This window comes from Equus asinus, chromosome 2 (assembly GCF_041296235.1).
Source record: "Equus asinus isolate D_3611 breed Donkey chromosome 2, EquAss-T2T_v2, whole genome shotgun sequence".
Taxonomy (NCBI): Eukaryota; Metazoa; Chordata; class Mammalia; order Perissodactyla; family Equidae; genus Equus; species Equus asinus.
The window spans coordinates 41,198,898-41,216,359 of NC_091791.1; the positions used below are offsets into that span (position 1 = coordinate 41,198,898).

General features: G+C 34.5%; 1 protein-coding gene across 2 annotated transcripts in view; it reads right to left on the minus strand.

Annotated features, from left to right (window-relative positions):
• Window positions 1–10,964: 10,964 nt before the first annotated feature.
• PTEN (phosphatase and tensin homolog) overlaps window positions 10,965–17,462 on the minus strand; it is an 88,213-nt gene continuing 81,715 nt past the window's right edge. For both annotated transcript variants that reach the window (XM_014864358.3, XM_014864359.3), the window contains one exon: window positions 10,965–14,435. In XM_014864358.3, coding sequence (XP_014719844.1) covers window positions 14,250–14,435 — 186 coding nt within the window. In that variant the 3' untranslated portion in view covers window positions 10,965–14,249. The remainder of the gene's footprint in view (window positions 14,436–17,462) is intronic.

Sequence of the window (17,462 nt, forward strand, 5' to 3'; positions counted from 1 at the left end):
GAAACCACTGAATTATTTTCTAATGTTCTTAAACTATCTACTACAGGATATAGTGCAGTCTTTTTCTGGGAATCAGTGTTAAACACACTGGCCTTTATAACTCAGAATATATTCCTCTGGAGAGGTAATGCAATCTTTTCTCATTTCTGTGTGTCTGAGCTCTCTCCCATTTCCCCTAACTTATCATAGATTACTGCTAATGATTCTGAGACCTCATTTTCAAGTTTTTTCAGCACCTGAAAATTACTTTGTTTAGGCCTTTTAGGTAAATGTTCTCCTATTTGCTTCTTCTCAGTCAAAGCTCTTACAGCAGTGATCCTAAGTGTGGCCTGCAGCCCCTGTGGGATATTGAGACACTTTCAGGAAAACAACCAACAGTATTTGTTGTCAAATTAAAATTCAACCTTTTAAGTAAAAATTAATACTTTCAAAGACTTGTGTCTGCCACCATGAACTTGACAGCTTCCCAATATTTAAAGACTTTTCTGTTGGACTCAGGGTGATATTAGGAAAAGAGATTTTTTTTTTTTTACATTGTATAATGAAATGCGTCAACATTTGGAAGATCTACACAACTTGGTGAACCAGTCTTTTCCAAATAACCCATGCATGATGTTATAAACTTACGCATGGGTAAAAGATCCATTCAAAGAACAAGATAAACCACCGGGTTTGAATTAAACACAGTACAAAAAGTTCATTGAGGGTTTCCAATTCCACATTTTTACTAACCTTTAAGAAATCACACCTGATGAGTTTGGTAGTATCAAATAAGAATATCTACAAATATCTGAAAAGGTTTTTAAAATGCTTATCCCTTTCTGCCTACGTATCTGTGTGAGGCAATATTTTCCTCATATGCTACAACCAAAATAACATATCACAACAGTATACTTGCAGAAACATATACAAAAATCCAACTGTTTTCTATTAAGCCAAATATTAAAGTTTTTTTAATGTTAAAAAAGACACCATTATCACTAAATGTTTATGAAAGCATAGTTATTTTTTATTAAAAAAATTATGTTAACATGTAATGTTTATTATTGTTATTTTTAAAATTAATATTTCTCAGATTATAAAGAACATCTCAGTTTTAATGTCTAATATGGTAAATATCAATAGGCATAACTCACACCAACAAAAGCTCTTTGAGGTCCTCAATAAATTTTAAGAGTATAAAGGAATCCTGAGACCAAAAATCTTGACAATCACTGCTTACACCACGGTTCTACTCATTCCAGTTTGAAGACTATGCTCGTTAAAGAAAATCAAAGGTCTCATTAAGTTCTTATTAGAACTAATATATATAACACAGTAGTTATTGGCCTAGGCTTGCCAGTCAGATTGACCTGGATTTAAGTCCTGGCTCTATTACTTACTAGTTTTGATTGAACCTCTCTGTACCTCAATTCCTCATGTATAAGATGGGTATAATTGTACTTTCCACCTTATAAGAATTAAATGACAACACTTGTTAAATGCTTAAATCCAGAGTTACATCACCATTTCAGGAATTTATACTACCTTTTAAGAGTAATATTGTGCTAAAATAACAATGGGAAATATTCTAAAGCCTTGAAATTATCTTCCTTCATCAGGAACTCATTTCTCCAAACATAATACCAGTTTAGTTTTTCTCCAAACTCACTTTAATCGTTTCTCATAACAGATTTGTACTAGAAGCATTAAACGTTGCATTTTTTTCTGTTACAAAATTGAAAAGCATGTACTGTGCCTACATGATGGGTCAGTTTTCATGTGACATTTCTGTAATAACATCCATATTTAGGAAAAAGCCCTACTGCAAAGCTGAACCAAAGAGTTAACATGAACAGGTGAGCAAAGCAATTACCAGGCACTGAATTTCATGATGAGCCTGGCAATTGTCTAATGATGACTCTCCTGTTTCAAAATTGCTTTTACCACAGGTACACAACTTAATGGACCCAATCAGAAAAATTTTCTTTGTCAATGCATACCTCACCTTGGACATTGTAAGTCACAGATAGAGCATTTGTAACATGTTTTGACGTATTAACCTGTATAAAACTCCGTAATAGAAAATTTGCATAATCATCATGGTTGGACCTACGATAATGCTAATTCCTTACTCAAAGTAATTGATAAACAGCAGGAGCATCTTCACACGTATCTGAGGGAGCCACATGAACGTACTTGGATTAATATCTTGGTAAGGCTCCCTGTAGCTAATTATAATCAGACACATTTTGCTTTTCAAAACCTCATCCACCTTTAAGACTTTAAAGTCACAACTAAAATTGGATTTCTATTAATTTATCTTCAGGTTTGCTGACTCTTTCCTGTCATTTCCATTTTTCTACTGCCCATCTAGTAGTTTTAATTTTTAATTTCAGACATTGTACTTTTTGCTATCAAATTTCCATGTGGTTTCTTTAAAATAATTTCTGTTTCCCTACTAATTTTCAATTCAGTTAGTGTGTTTATCTCATGGAGCATAATTATAATAGCTGCTTTTACCTCTGATTAATTCCAACATCTGGGTTATCTCAACACTAGCATCCCTTGATTATATTTTTCCTTTGGAATTGGTCACATTTTTCTGCTTCTACCTAGTTAAATAATTTTGGATACCAGGTTGTATCAACTCTTGGTTTTGTTAGAATTTTCTGAGAACTATTTCGTTTGTTTGTTTAAGCAGGCAATCAACCCAGTTAGGCTCAGATTGCAAATTCTGTTTCACCTTCTGTGAGTGGTGGTTCCAATCTTATTTTCATTTTCGAAGACTTTGCTATGGTTCTTTGCATCCATCCTGTGCATGTCAGCTGAGGAGTGAGCCCAGGACTTGTGGAAATTCATACACAGAATTATAGGATTCCCTTTTCCAGCTCTCTCCTCTTTAGAATTTTTCTACTCCCTGCAACCCCATGCTTTCTGGACAACAGGAGACTCTTTTCCCAGTTCCTCTAGCCAAAAAGCTGGATTTCTCTGAGCATTGGCTACTCATGTCTCCACTGTTGTGCAGCTCCACAGATGGGGCCCACCTTGGGGCTAAGCTGTAAAAGAAAAGAGAAAAATATGGGAAACATCCTCATCAGGGTTGCTTTTCCAGGTTGACTCTCATAATCTGCCTACAACTGTTTACGTTTCAGAGTCTTCAAGTACTTGCATTTGGCCCAGAGATTTTTAGTTGTCATCAGCAGGAGAGATGGGTTTGAATGGTTTTATTCTGCCTTGGCTGGAACCAGAATTTCCCCTGCCTACTTCAGATTTTATCTTCCACCACTGTCCCTTCTCACTCACTCTGCTCTAGACTTTCTCTTCTTATGGTTTCCTAAATGGCCAAGTTTGTTCCTACAACAAGCCATTACGCTTGCTCTTCTCTCTGTATAAAATGTTTCCCCACTCTTAAATGTAAACTGTATGACCTTTTCTGACTTCTGTCCTACCATAATTCCAGCTGGACACAGTAGGCATGCAATACATACTTGTTAGATGGCTGGTTGGCCTGCTTAACTGAGAACCAATTACTTTGAACTGAGCATTCCAGTTCAAGCAAAAATGAAGTACAAGTTTATTCAATGAACTTAACACTAAACTAGCAAATAAAAGACGTCTGAGTCTTGATATAAAAATGTGTAAACATCTTACTATCTTACCTATCAAGAACTTTGCAAGACACATATGGTTGTTTTCTCTTTCATAGCTTGAACAACTAAGTATTTCTCTTTGCTACTCATTTTGCAGGACTTATATCTTGTACTAAACTTTGCTTCTCTTCTGTCAGTAATAAAGAATATTGGCATGGCTCCATTACCCATTAGTTGTTTAGGCTTTTGTTTTTTGTTTGCTCTGTAAATTTGATTCTCTTTAAGAGGTAGCATAGTATGGTAAAAATGACAGACTACCTTGGGTTCAAATTCAGTTCCATACTCACTAGTTGTGAGGCCTGGGTAATTTAAATATGCTTTCAATTTTTGTGCGTAAAATGAGATAAAACCACCTACCTTGAATGGTGGGTAGAGCATGTGAAATGTGTACTACAGTGTCTGGCACATACTGCAGACTCCCGATATTATTTTCCTATCCTTCTACCAGCCCTGCAGCACTGAGAGTTAGTTTGAGCTCTTCTCAGGCTTCTTTTCTTCCTGCTTTCCCTTCTTTTCTATCTTCAGCTTCCTCTCTCCCTATGCTCCTTTATTTTGGTCTCTAGGTAGCTGACTTACCACAGAATCCCTATGACTTTTAAATATATGTCTTCAGATATAGATAGATATAGACAGTTCTGAGATAGAACTGTGTTTAACTTTCTTGAGAAAGATTCAAGTTGCTTGAGGTTTTCAAGTACCTCTTAGCCAGGATTTTACCTCAGTAAATCATGCTCATAGAGATATTTTTGTTTTAACTTTATTGGATCTTTTTATAGAAACAATGGCTTCAGTCTTCTCCAAGGACAGCTAAACACATTAAATGGTATTTGCTGAGTTTGGCAAAAGGGAAATTTTACCTTATGCCTACTCTTTTACCAAAGACTAAAAGTTATTTTCCTTTTCAAGCATTCAGTTAATATACAATACTAATAATCCTAACAAGTCCATGCATTATTCATATGAATTGTGATGATTGTACACAGTAAACGAACTATTAGCTAATTAATTACTTAAAGAATATCTGTCATTCTTTTGTTGAGGATAACCATGTAAAATGTCGGGCTTTCCTGCCAATGATATCTTCATGGAAATATTGAATAAAACAAAGAAATTTGCTAATTTTTACCCCTACTTGTGGAATTTAAATACATTTCTCTTATGGATATAAGAATTACATAGATAAGAAAATTAGGAGATCTCTAAATTTCAAAAACATGGTTATAATTTAAAAGAGAAGCATAAACATGACTCTGATTTGCTAATAGTTCTTCCTAATTTACTTGTCACATTGTGTTCTGTCAGTTAATTGGACTACTTTAGCTCTCTAAGTTTTATTACATAGATGGTATTGTCATACTTAGTATTTTTACAGATTATATTGTTGATGTTTCACAGTATCTATAGGTCACATTTCAGTGTAAATATTATTAAATAGAAAAACGTTAACTAAATTTTTTTCCAAGTCTCAGATATTTCAAGAAGAGTAAATACTAAAGTAAAAACATGGCTATGTCCTTGAAAATTAGGTTTGAGGTTTATTTATCAATATTTAAAGGAGCAACTCACAATACTTTTGGAATGTACTTTCAAATTCCAAAGAGGTAGGTTCAGGAGACATTTCCAGTAATTAAAGTTTAACCCTTACATCAAGAACAAAGGATATATGCAATATTTTTTCTAAATTTACATGACAATTTTTCTCACATTGGGGAAACCCATTCAGCTACCTTAAATTCTTTCTAAAGCAAAATAAAAAGTAAAAAAAAAAGGTCTCATTAGACTCAGAATAAACCAAAATGCAAAATTGCCAAGGAAAATGTCTTTAAAATCACTTAAAATCCTGCTTTAAAATTAAGAAGGAAAAGAGGAAAACTAATAGTTAACATTTTCTTTCAAAATTTCATGCCCAGTTGTAGGTATCTGCCCTGATGGGAGGAAGAAACTGATCACTGGCAAATAACAGTTAATAATGTCTTGATAAATAAACATTTGCAAATTCCCACTGTATCAAGTTAATGCAATTATACTATTTTCCTTGATCACAAAGTTAAATTTTTCTCGTCTTGAAATAGGGTAGGAGAAGAGGTGGGTTCCCCCTTTGTGAAAAAATATTTCTTTTATGGGGCTGGCCTGGTGGCATAGTGATTAAGTTCATGCACTCTGCTTTGGTGACCCAGGGTTCATGGGTTCAGATCCCAGGCATGGACCTGCACACCACTCATCAAGACATGCTGTGGTAGTGTCCCACATACAAAAAGGAAGATTGCCACAGATGTTAGTTCAGTGACAATTTTCTTCAAGCAAAAAAGAGGAAGATTGGCAACAGACGTTAGCTCAACGCCAGTCTTCCTTACAAAAAAAAAAGAAAGAGAAAGAAAGAAAAAGGAAAAATATTTCTTTTGCTATTTAGATATTGGTACTTTTCCAGAGGTTTTTGCTTATGAGTTAAGAATTAAAACATATAACACCAGGCCATAAATTTTACCCCTTTTGTTTCTTAATTAACTCAAAATTTGGAACTTGTTTCCCATCAATAAATCATAAATGACATTTCCTTTCAGCTTTACACAAATGTTTAAGGCCGTAACAGAAACTTCACTTCTACTGAAAAGCGATATCAAGTATGTTCAGACACACACACATACATCTAGTAAGACTGTAAGAAAAATTTGAAAAGTGAACTCAACTCCAAAAATGAAGAGGAACAGATTGTTTCTATAGATTTTGCCTAACCAATTTAGAAAACAAAGTGATTTAGAACATTGTGACTATTTCGGGTAGTATTCTTAAAAATTCTTCCTAGATATACCAATAATAATCTTAAAAACTCAAGAATTAATAGAGTTGTAAATGGTGAGAATATGTTTTTATTGAAGATAATGATTCTATCTTGCTGACTGAAAGGAGGAAAGAAAATCCTAATGCCCGTTTCAGGGATCTGTTCAATTCTCACCTTCCCAGTGAGGTGTATTCCAGGCTACCCAACACAACACTACAACCTTTCCACTTCTGCAAACCTCATCTTCCTTACCCTGTTCCACGTTTTCCACCTATAACCTCATATATGGTATGTTTGCTGTTTATCCTCTAGTATTTCTTGCTAGAATATAAGCTTCATGAGGGCAGGGATCTGTATCCCAAGCATCAAGAACAGTGCCTGACCTATACGAGGTGTTCAGTAACTATTGAGTGACTTGAAATTTAGTTTATTGCATCATGTTGTTTAAGATGTCACTTTTCATTTTGCTTCATTCTTAACTACCTCTTCGTTGCTCAAGAAATCCTTCTCTGATCCTTCCAAAGCATTAGTCAGAATATAATTAATTATGCTATGGTAATGGACGGTCCCAGAATCTCAGCGTAAATTAATAAAGTTTGTTTCTTGCTCATGCTAATGTTTAGCGTGTTCACTGTGGGGGAACGGAGAATTTGAGGGAGCTCTGCTCCATATAGTCCCTCAAGACCCAGGCTGACAGAGCCGCACCATCTGGAGCACCTCAAGTCCTTGGTTACTGCAGGAGGGGAAGAGAGAAGCTGAGGGATTGTTCAAGGGATTTTGTTTATTTATTTACTCGAGGAAGATTAGTCCTGAGCTAACATCTGTGCCAATCTTATTTTGTATGTGGGAGGCCTCCACACCATGGCTGATGAGTGGAGTGGTCCTGTGCCCGACATCCGAACCCGCAAACCCAGGCACCGAAGTGGAGCGTGTAGAACTTTAACCACTCAGCATGGGGCCAACCCCCAAGGGATTTTATTTTTAATGCCTTTCCTTGGAAGCGTCCCATCACTTTCACTGCTATTTCATTGGAATTAACTATTGACGATGGCCCCATCTAACCTCAAGGGAGTGGAAATTTAAGGGAGCATATGCAATGTTTGGTGATCATTACTAGCGCTCATTACATGCATCCCACATTTCACAGCATGTATCACAGTTTATAACTATTTTAATAAAGTCTATTTCTTCTACTAAAGTGGAAATTCCTCAATGGCAAGCGAGGGTATGTCTGTTTTGATCACTAACATATTCCAAACATTTGTTATATATAGCAGGGACTTGATAAATATTTGTTCAATAAAAAATTTTAAACCAAATATTCAAAATAACCTTTTTAATTTTTTAAAGAAAAAAATACTCTCCATAGGAAAGCATTTCTACTTTTATGTCCATGAAATGGAACTTATAAACATTTCCAACACACCAACTTTGGTTAAATGCACAACTTTGAAAACAACTCATTAACGCACACATCAAGATGCTAACAAACTCATTAATAGCCAAGATTCATTACTGTATGTCAAAGGTCATCCAGGGTTAACATTATTTTCATTACCATGAATTGTGAAATTCCAGTGAAATCTGTTTGCCTGAATCAAACTATCTAATCTCTAAAGTTGGAGTCTAGCATTCTCAAAAATCTAATTTACACACACACACATATTCACACACTAACGCCTGCACACATGCACACACAAACACATACTGCCCATTAGGGCACTGGCGCAACTTAATGAAAAAAGAAAACAGAAACTGAAAGGACATTTGTAAACGTGGGATACCATTTGGACAACTGTATAGAGTAGGCAGAAAATCCGAAAGGTGCACATAAATAAAGGCCAATAAATGAAAGGCTACAGAAAGCCACACCTAAACATTTCAAGAATTTCACTAAACAGATTTGACAAACTGAAACACTAGAGCCATGACTAGAAGCCTTGCTCCATTCCACACAAATAAAATCTCTAACCATTTCAAGGACAGATGAGAATCCACATGCAACAAAGGAGATATAAATTATTTTTAATTTAGAAAAATGAAAAATATAAATCCTTGTTAAACACTTCATTTAAAAATATGCAGCTTTATTTTAAAATGTGGTAATGCTCAAAGACGGCAGTTGACTTCACTCATATATGTAAAAGTGTTCTTGAAATATCAATACACTGGTTCATAAGCTAGGTACTGCCCTCCAGCTAAATTTTTTTTCACCAAAATTCTCAAATAACTGTCAAAAAAGTTACAGGTACTGTTATAAGCTCACCATTACACGAAACATGTTCCAGAGCTAAATGTGAACCATTCATGAAATATTGTTTTTGATGTGATGGAAATCACATGAGCACACAAATTTAAAGACAACTAAGTGATAAACCAGCAGTAGCTTTTCTTCTTTTTTTGCAGGTGTTAAACTAATTCACTCTAAATTGAGCAACTGTTTGGGAACTATAAAAACTGAAAAGTTCATCCTTCTTTTCCAACCTATAAGGGAAAGAGAAAGGTGATGATGAAGTTAACTAGTAATATAGTGTTTCACACATTCTGTTTAACTATTTGACACATAATTTCAAAATGCAAATATTTAAAATGGTTTTTGAAGAGAAATATCTACAATGTTAAGCTTGTCTACACTAAATAAATGTAACAGTTTTCTTTACTTGGACATATATCATCCTGATGCCAGCGATATTTAAACATTCATGATGAACCAACCCACTGAATTGGAAGGAGCTCTCAATAATCACACATGATCTGCATCTGTAGCGTTAGGATCAAATCACTGTCCATTTTCTAATGTAAATGAACATTCTACAAATCCATGATAGAAATAATAAGCTTAAAGGCTTTGAGAGTATGCACAGTACAAATTTCATTTTTTAAAGAAAATATATACATGAATATACAGAAAAAATGATTGTATAGTCACTAAAGCATTAATAATGGCTGTGTCTCCAGACGGGATTGTGATTACTTTGTTATGAGAAAGTATTCTCAAAATAGGTAACTTAAGAACCAAAAAGTATTACCACCAATGAAACTACTTTATTTATCCTTTCCTGTCTTCATATTGCAAACTTTTAAAGCTACCAACCAATATGAATTTGTCAGGGTGGCTATCTACATTCTGATATACCTTTAAGAAGGAAGATCTCCTGAAAGATGAAAAAATAGCAAGATCATGGTCATAAAAGAATAGATTTGCTCTAAAATTTAAAACAACTGACAAGCAACTTAATCATTAGGCTTCCTATAGCCATATAATTCTATAGGAAAATCAGTCTCTAACATCTCATCTTTCAAAGTTTTAAAATATTTTTCTCTATTATCTTTTTTGCTAGTTGTTTAGGTACTGTCCTTATACCAGTTTGATTGAATATTTACTATTATTTCCATTCACAAACATTTCTCTCTGCTCTAGTAACAGCACTGCTAATTAAAACTTAAGCCATTTAAGATGAAGTTTTAGACGTGTGACTAATCATCTGGCAAGAATAAAAGAACAAAAAGAGTTTTACGTTAGCAGCAAATTAACTAGATTTAAGGGTCTTGATTTTTTGTAAGCCTTTGGAAGCCTGCATGTTAAACACTGGTGATTTTTAAATTCTCAATGGAAATGGTGATGGCATTCATTTAACCAAACTAGCTCAAACTACAGTGTAGTGAGAATATGCCATTAAAAACAAAACTGCCAGTAAATTCCTATTTTCAGACATGACCAAGATCTTCTTTAAAAACAGACTAATTTTAGACTCCAGTATAGTTTTCAACCATACTTAAGATACCTAAAGAGAAAAAATGTGTGTGCGTGTACACACACACTTCTCATACTTTTTTAGATTATACATTATTCACACTTTTAAAAAGTCACATGGAGAAAACGTAAACTTGAAATAACATTAAATTCCACTGTTCCATAAATGGTTTGCTTTATTTTCAAAATGTCTGTACAAGCTACGCTTTCACTTATTACCTTACTATGCTTGGTTGAAAGGATATGCCTTAGTCTTTAAGCTTTTAAGAATATTAGAAATAACAAGATTAAATTCAGGTACACAAAGTCCTTTAGACTATTCTGGAATATCAGTTTTTAAATGGCACAAGTCACATGAGTAAATGAAGTTTCCCACATATTGATGGCAGACTACAGAATCATAAAGAATGGAAAAGCCACAAATTGAGATCTGGAGTATCAAATCCATTCTGAGGAGTTATTTTCAGACATCTGACTTAGTAAAAAAAATACGTACATATATACGCACAATTTTTCAAGAATCTTGAACTTTTTCAGGATTAGAATGTTACTTAATGTGCTTAAAACAATTTAAATGTTGACTAAAGCCCTAAAAAATTACTGCCTCTCTTAAAGATGAGTAGACTGATACTCTACTCCTAAGTTGACAAAGGCCCATGGTTTTATAATTGTAGGCTTTGAAGGACAGCAGAAAAACAATTTACAGAAAACTTAATCACATTTGGCTGCCCATTATTTAAAATTTCAATGAATTTAAGCAATTTAAATTATACTCTCATTTAATAAAACACCCACACAATGACAAGAATGAGACTTTAATCAGTTTTAAGTGGAGTTTATAACACTAAGAGATAGAGGGTTGTTAACAAACACAATAACAAATGGACATCTGATTGGTATGAGGCATTATCCTGTACACATCATATTTTTTTGTGTATCCTCAGTGCATAGCATTTACACACAGAGCCACTGCTGCACAGCACAAGAGTATCTGAAGAGGCTGAATCAGAGTAAGGCTGTTTAACAGACTGAAATTTTTTAGTATATATATTCTATATGAAAACAGATTGAACTTTTGAACTGGCAGGGTAGAAGGCAACTCTGCCAAACACTGCAGTTAAAGCCCCCACTTTAGTGCACAGTTCCACCCCTTCCATCTGCATGCATGACACATTAACAGTATTTAAAGGTAAACGAGGCACTTTGTGGCAACCACAGCCATCGTTATGAACATATTGCACAAATTTTCTAGAACTAAACATGTAACTTGTACCCTACTTTTATTTTTTAAAGCTGAAACATTTGATGCTGCCGGTAAACTCCACTTAAGTTTATAACCTGTGCCACGGCAAAGAATGGTGATGCTATTTATTCAACTACCCTTTAATAATTATGGCAAAAAATATTCAAGAGGAGCTACAAAGGACTTGGGATGGTACAGGGCCCAATTGTAAGCTTTCTTAAAAGTGATGCCTTCAAGTAACTTCAGACATGTAAGCGGCTGCACATCCAAAAAGTCTAAGTAAGAAAACATTCCAGAAACTCAAAGAGATTACCTACAGAATGCATTTCAGGCTAATTATGAATACTGTCATAAATAAAGTTTTAATTAGGACTCGAAAACCTTTCAGTCATAGCAATTCTTGTCAAATTCTATGGGGATGGTAACTGAAATAAAGGAGAGTAGTACGTATAATATATATTTATATATATAATATATATATAATGCCATTTTTCCATTTCCAATGACTACACCATAAAATGTAAGCAAGGCTTCTCAAAAACATTGAAACATTCAAAATCAAAACCCTCATTCAGACCTTCACATTCCAAAGGAAAAACAATAACAGTGCAAAAGCCCATTATAATGTCATTATTTATGACCTGGCCCTCCATATTATATATTGGAACAATACAAGTTATGTTTCAATACACTGTGCCCAAAACTGTAACAAATAACAGTATTAATAACTATCTTCAAAATACGAATAGTTGATTTTCATTTTCAGCTTTTATGAAAGAGAAGGTGGCATATAAATTTCAATGGTGAGATCTTAGAATAGTTGTCTCTAACTTTACCAATTTAACTTATGAGCAATCAATTAATTTTCTATATATCAATGTTTAAATATAAATGTGTAAATCCTAAGAGCTTTGTTAAAAAATTTAAAAATTTTATTTGTTGAATGAAACTGACGAGGTATGGAAAACATGTCAACATTATTTACTAAGAATATTTTGGATAAAGTTCTGCCTCATCTATTTGCCATCAAACTCTATATATGCTGCTCTAGTAGGTCCTATGCAATCTGTGTGTGTAAATTAACTAGGTCAGACCACAGCTAGTGAACAATTTCAGCACCAATAAGTTATTGAAAATGAGATTTTACAACATTAAGAAATAAACTGGCTGGATGTTCAAATGTTCAAGGTCAAGGTATAATTTGAAAGACACCAAATTTCTGGGGGGAAAATCTTTTTAATCATATCTTCACATTAGCCTTACAATAGTAGTTGTACTCTGCTTAAAATCATATGCAGTCTGGGCATATCAAATATATGATATTTAAGAAGTGAAATTTAAGCCCTAGTCCTAACTCTAGCACTATGAAGAAATGATTCAACACTGCACATTAAAAAAAAAATCTATTCTTTCAATAGCAACTTGATAAAAGCATTATGTGGGACAATTTCTACTGAAAAAGTAAATGCCTTATTATTTGTGCAGTGTTGAAAATTTACTGCAACTCTAATTTCCTTTTTAACACAAATAATGTCCTTTTAAATATAAACATTATATGTATTCAGTATTCAAGTAAAATTCCCTAACAGTTAATGACATTTAAAAAATGTGCAAAACTGCAAAACTCATTGTAATAGAATGTGTAAGGTCAAAAGGGTGGAACGGCTGACAGCTATTGGATTGAATAAGTGCATCATAAATCTTTAAAGAAAAAAAACTGCTTACTGTAGAATCTCAAATTGAAATTTCCTGTGCAGCATTACAAAATATTTTATATTTATTGAGAAAAAAGAAGCTTGCAGGCAGCACATGAAGCATCCACAGCAGGTATATGATTGAAAACTAATAAGTGTAAGTTGTTGACTGATGTAGGTACTAATAGCATCTGACTTTTAGCACTGGCCTTGATTACACAGGAGATGGAGCAGTCATTACAATTGAGAAAACATATTTAATAAATCATTGTCAATTTGTATAATGTTTCAAGCCCATTCTTTGTTGATAGCCTCCACATTTATATGGTTAAGTCATTGTTGCTGTGTTTCCTATGTATGACCACATTATTTTTATATCCCTTCATTTGTGGATTCTTAAGATGTTGTGGAAGGTTCATTCCTGTACCCCAATACAGATTCACTCCCTCTAGCTGCCTTTTCTAGCACCAATATGCTTAAAAAAAATAAAATGCACAAACAACAAGCAGTGACAGCGGCCAATTCCTCAAACGTCCAGATTAATAACTGTAGCATGCTAAAGAAAGGTGCATGTAAATAGCTGGAGATGGTATATGGTCCAGAGTCCAGCATAAAATATATTCCTTTCTGAGCATTCTCTCCATTCCCCTAACCCGAATACATGCATTAGAATGTAGCAAAATCTCTTAGAAACTCCTCTTAGCCAACTGCAAACTTATCTGTTGCCACAAGTGCAAAGGGGTAGGATGTGAACCTGTATATAGCAAAGCTCTTTAGCCACTTCAGTTGGTGACAGAATACAAAATGAAAAATTCCTACGTATACACATCAGTCTGTCTCCACTTTTTATAAAACTGGAATAAAATGGGAAAGTGCCATCTTTATTTATCCTAATTGAATTTTAAATGTCCTTTTGACACAAAAAGATATATACATAACACAGCTACACAACCTTTTTTCAACTGGACAACAAGTGTCAAAACCCTGTGGATGTATAGGGTAAAACAAGATTGGTCAGGAAAAGAGAATTGTTCCTATAACTGGTAATCTGACACAATGTCCTATTGCCATTAAAAAAAAAGGTCCATTTTCAGTTTATTCAAGTTTGTTTTCATGGAGTTTTATCCCTCTTGATAAAAAAAAAAATTCAGACTTTTGTAATTTGTGTATGCTGATCTTCATCAAAAGGTTCATTCTCTGGATCAGAGTCAGTGGTGTCAGAATATCTATAATGATCAGGTTCATTGTCACTAACATCTGGTGTTACAGAAGTTGAACTGCTAGCCTCTGGATTTGATGGCTCCTCTACTGTTTTTGTGAAGTACAGCTTCACCTAGAGAAAGAAGAGAAAGTTTAAATGGAAAATCCATAAATCTGATTAGCAGATTCATTTTTAAGTACTATGACAAACACAATCTTTTAAAGGCAGATCCCTTTTAAATGACCACCTTCTTAAGATTTCCTACATTTTCTTTCTTATTATATACTGAAAAGATAAACTAGGATGTTAATATACTATTTTATTTATTTATTTATTTATTTATTTATTTATTTATTTATTGCTGAGGAAGATTCACCCTGAGCTAACATCCGCATGGCTACTCAGAGACAAGTGGCGTAGGTCCATACCCAGGAACTAAATCCAGACTGCTAAACTTAACCACTAGGCCACTGGGGTTGGCCCTATACTATTTTTTTAATAAGCATAAACTGCAAGCATTAACTAAATAATTCTATAAAAGAAATGCACTGAGATTGAAGTTCATCAATAGTTCACATAATATATTTTCAATCACAAAATTCAATTTACAAATAGTTGAGTTCCAAAAGAACGTTTCACTTACTACTTGTCTAAAACACAATGTGTTTTCTGATACAAACAATACCAAAAAAATACTATACTACACAAAATACTGATCAACAATGATGTTAGGATCCCATTAGCCCTAAAAACTTCACCTAACAGGAGGAAGGAGAAGAAAGTTATCATACAGTGGTGTAAATAGTGGACCAAGAGCCTTTACAGGCATAGCTGAAATAACTGTCAAAACACTCTGCAAGGCAGGTATTTCTATTATAAAGAGGAGGAAGCTAAGGCCCAGAAAGGTTAGGAAACTTGCCAAAGGCCACACATATCTAGTAGGTGGTAGATGTGGGACTTAAATCAGATCTGAGTTCAAATCCCTTACTCATTCTATCCTATCTAGAGTTCCTCCCCCATTAACCAAGAGTCATGATCAGTTCTTCTCCTTCTCTTACATCCAACATCCAGCCATCAGTACATCCTTCTACTTCTATTATCAAAATACCATATATGCCTAATCTGACAGCTTCTCATTACCCCTCACTGCCTCACTCTAGTCCAAGCAACCACCACCTCTCATCTGAACTAAACCACCGCAACAGCCTCTTAACCAATCTCTCAGCTTTGCATACTTGCCCCCTCTCCCTACTTTCCTCTCCAGTCTATATTTTAAAGGAGTGGACAGAGTGAACTTTCAAAGACAAAATTCAGATTACATCTTTCTCGCACTGAAAACACTCTAGTATTAGTCTTCACACTTAGACTGGTGTGCTTTAGTTAAAATGATTTCTTATGTATTGCTCCTTAAATATACCAAGCCCATTTCTATCTCATGGCTTTTGCATCTTTTCATGAATATTTGTATAGCTCCCTCACTTCATTTAGGTCTTTTATTACATGTCACCTGCTTGGAGAGGCCTTCTCTAATCATCCAGCTAAAAAACACACTAAGATCGTTCTCTATCCTAACTCTGTTTATTTTGTCATAGCACTTACCATTATATAATATTTATTGATAATTGAAATAGTTTTTATTTGTAATCACAAATATAAAACCTCTTGTAACACTAAAATAGAAAACAATAAAACTAGAGGAAGCCACACTTTAAACGAATGATTGAGGAAAATGCAGATTTGGAGAAAAGAAAGTGAATGGAAAACTGTGGGTTCTAAAAGGCATTTCAAAACACTTAAAAAGAGAGGCCAGGCCAGTGGCGTAACAGTTAAGCTAGCACACTCCACTTGGCAGCCCAGGGTTCACGGGTTCGGATGCCAAGTGCTGACCTATGCACTACTCATGAAGCCATGCTGAGACGATGTCCCACGTACAAAATTGAGGAAGACTGGCTTAGATGTTAGCTCAGTGACAATCTCCCTCAAGCAAAATGAGGAAGATTGGTAAGAGATGTTAGCTCAGGGCCAAGCTTCCTCATCAAAAAAATAAGTAAATAAACACTTAAAAGAAATAAGATCTAAAGGCACTTAATACTGGATCTATTTTCACTTAAAATATGTAGCACGCCCTTTATTTTTATTATTACTAGCAATATTTTTATGAGCTATGGTTAGGTTGTTACATGATATAAAAATGAAATGAAGCAAAAAGTAAGAAAATCTAAAAAGAGAATGGAGGGGGGCAGGTTAAAGGAAAGGGGGGAATCAAGTAGAATAAGAAAAAGGAAAGGGTAAAAAACAGCAAACCACCATTTGGGAATGTTTACATGTCAGATTTTTTAATGCAGAGAATTCTTATTTATAATTAGAAACAGAAATAGACACACACACACTATAGGTAAAAGTAAAATAAATCATACAATTTCAGAATACAAAGGAAGTAGACAGAGTTTTAAAAAGGGAATAGCAGGGGAGGATGATCAGAGAAGGCCTTTCAGAGCAAACGAGATTGAAGCTAAGGCTAAAATTTGAGAAAGACAGTCATGTGAAGGGCAGAGGAAAGGCTGAGGTACAGGGAAAAGGAAAAGAATTGGAAAGACTGGAGAAGAGTTCAGCATTCTGAAGAAATGAAGAGAGACCAGTATGGGTGGATCGTAGGGAGGTGGGAGAGAATGTGGCTAGAGTTGATGTAAGAGGTAGGCCTGTGCTAAGTTATGCAGGTCCTTGTAGATCATATCGAAAAACCACAAGGTCTTTAAAAAGTGTAAGCAAGAGTGACACAATCAAGTCTATTTTTAAGATCACTCCAAAGGGTTGAGAATAAATTGGATGGGGACAAGAGTGGAAGCAGTAAGAATATTCCCTAAGACTCACTCCCAAATAACTGAGTTCCCTTACACTCCCCCCATGCCTACTTCATTTCTCACTTACTTAACTCCCCTCCCCAACCTCTGCCCCAGATTTCACCAAACAATAACTAAGAACAGGGTAAGGAAAACACAGTTTTTGGACTCTGTGTGCATCCTGGATTTTGTTAGGTAACTGATAGATAAATATTCCTTCTAAATAATACTTAATTTAATTCAAAAATTAGTCAAGCAAGTCCTTCACCAGCTATAAACCTAGAATAAAACAAAGACACACACAGAGCCACACACCAAC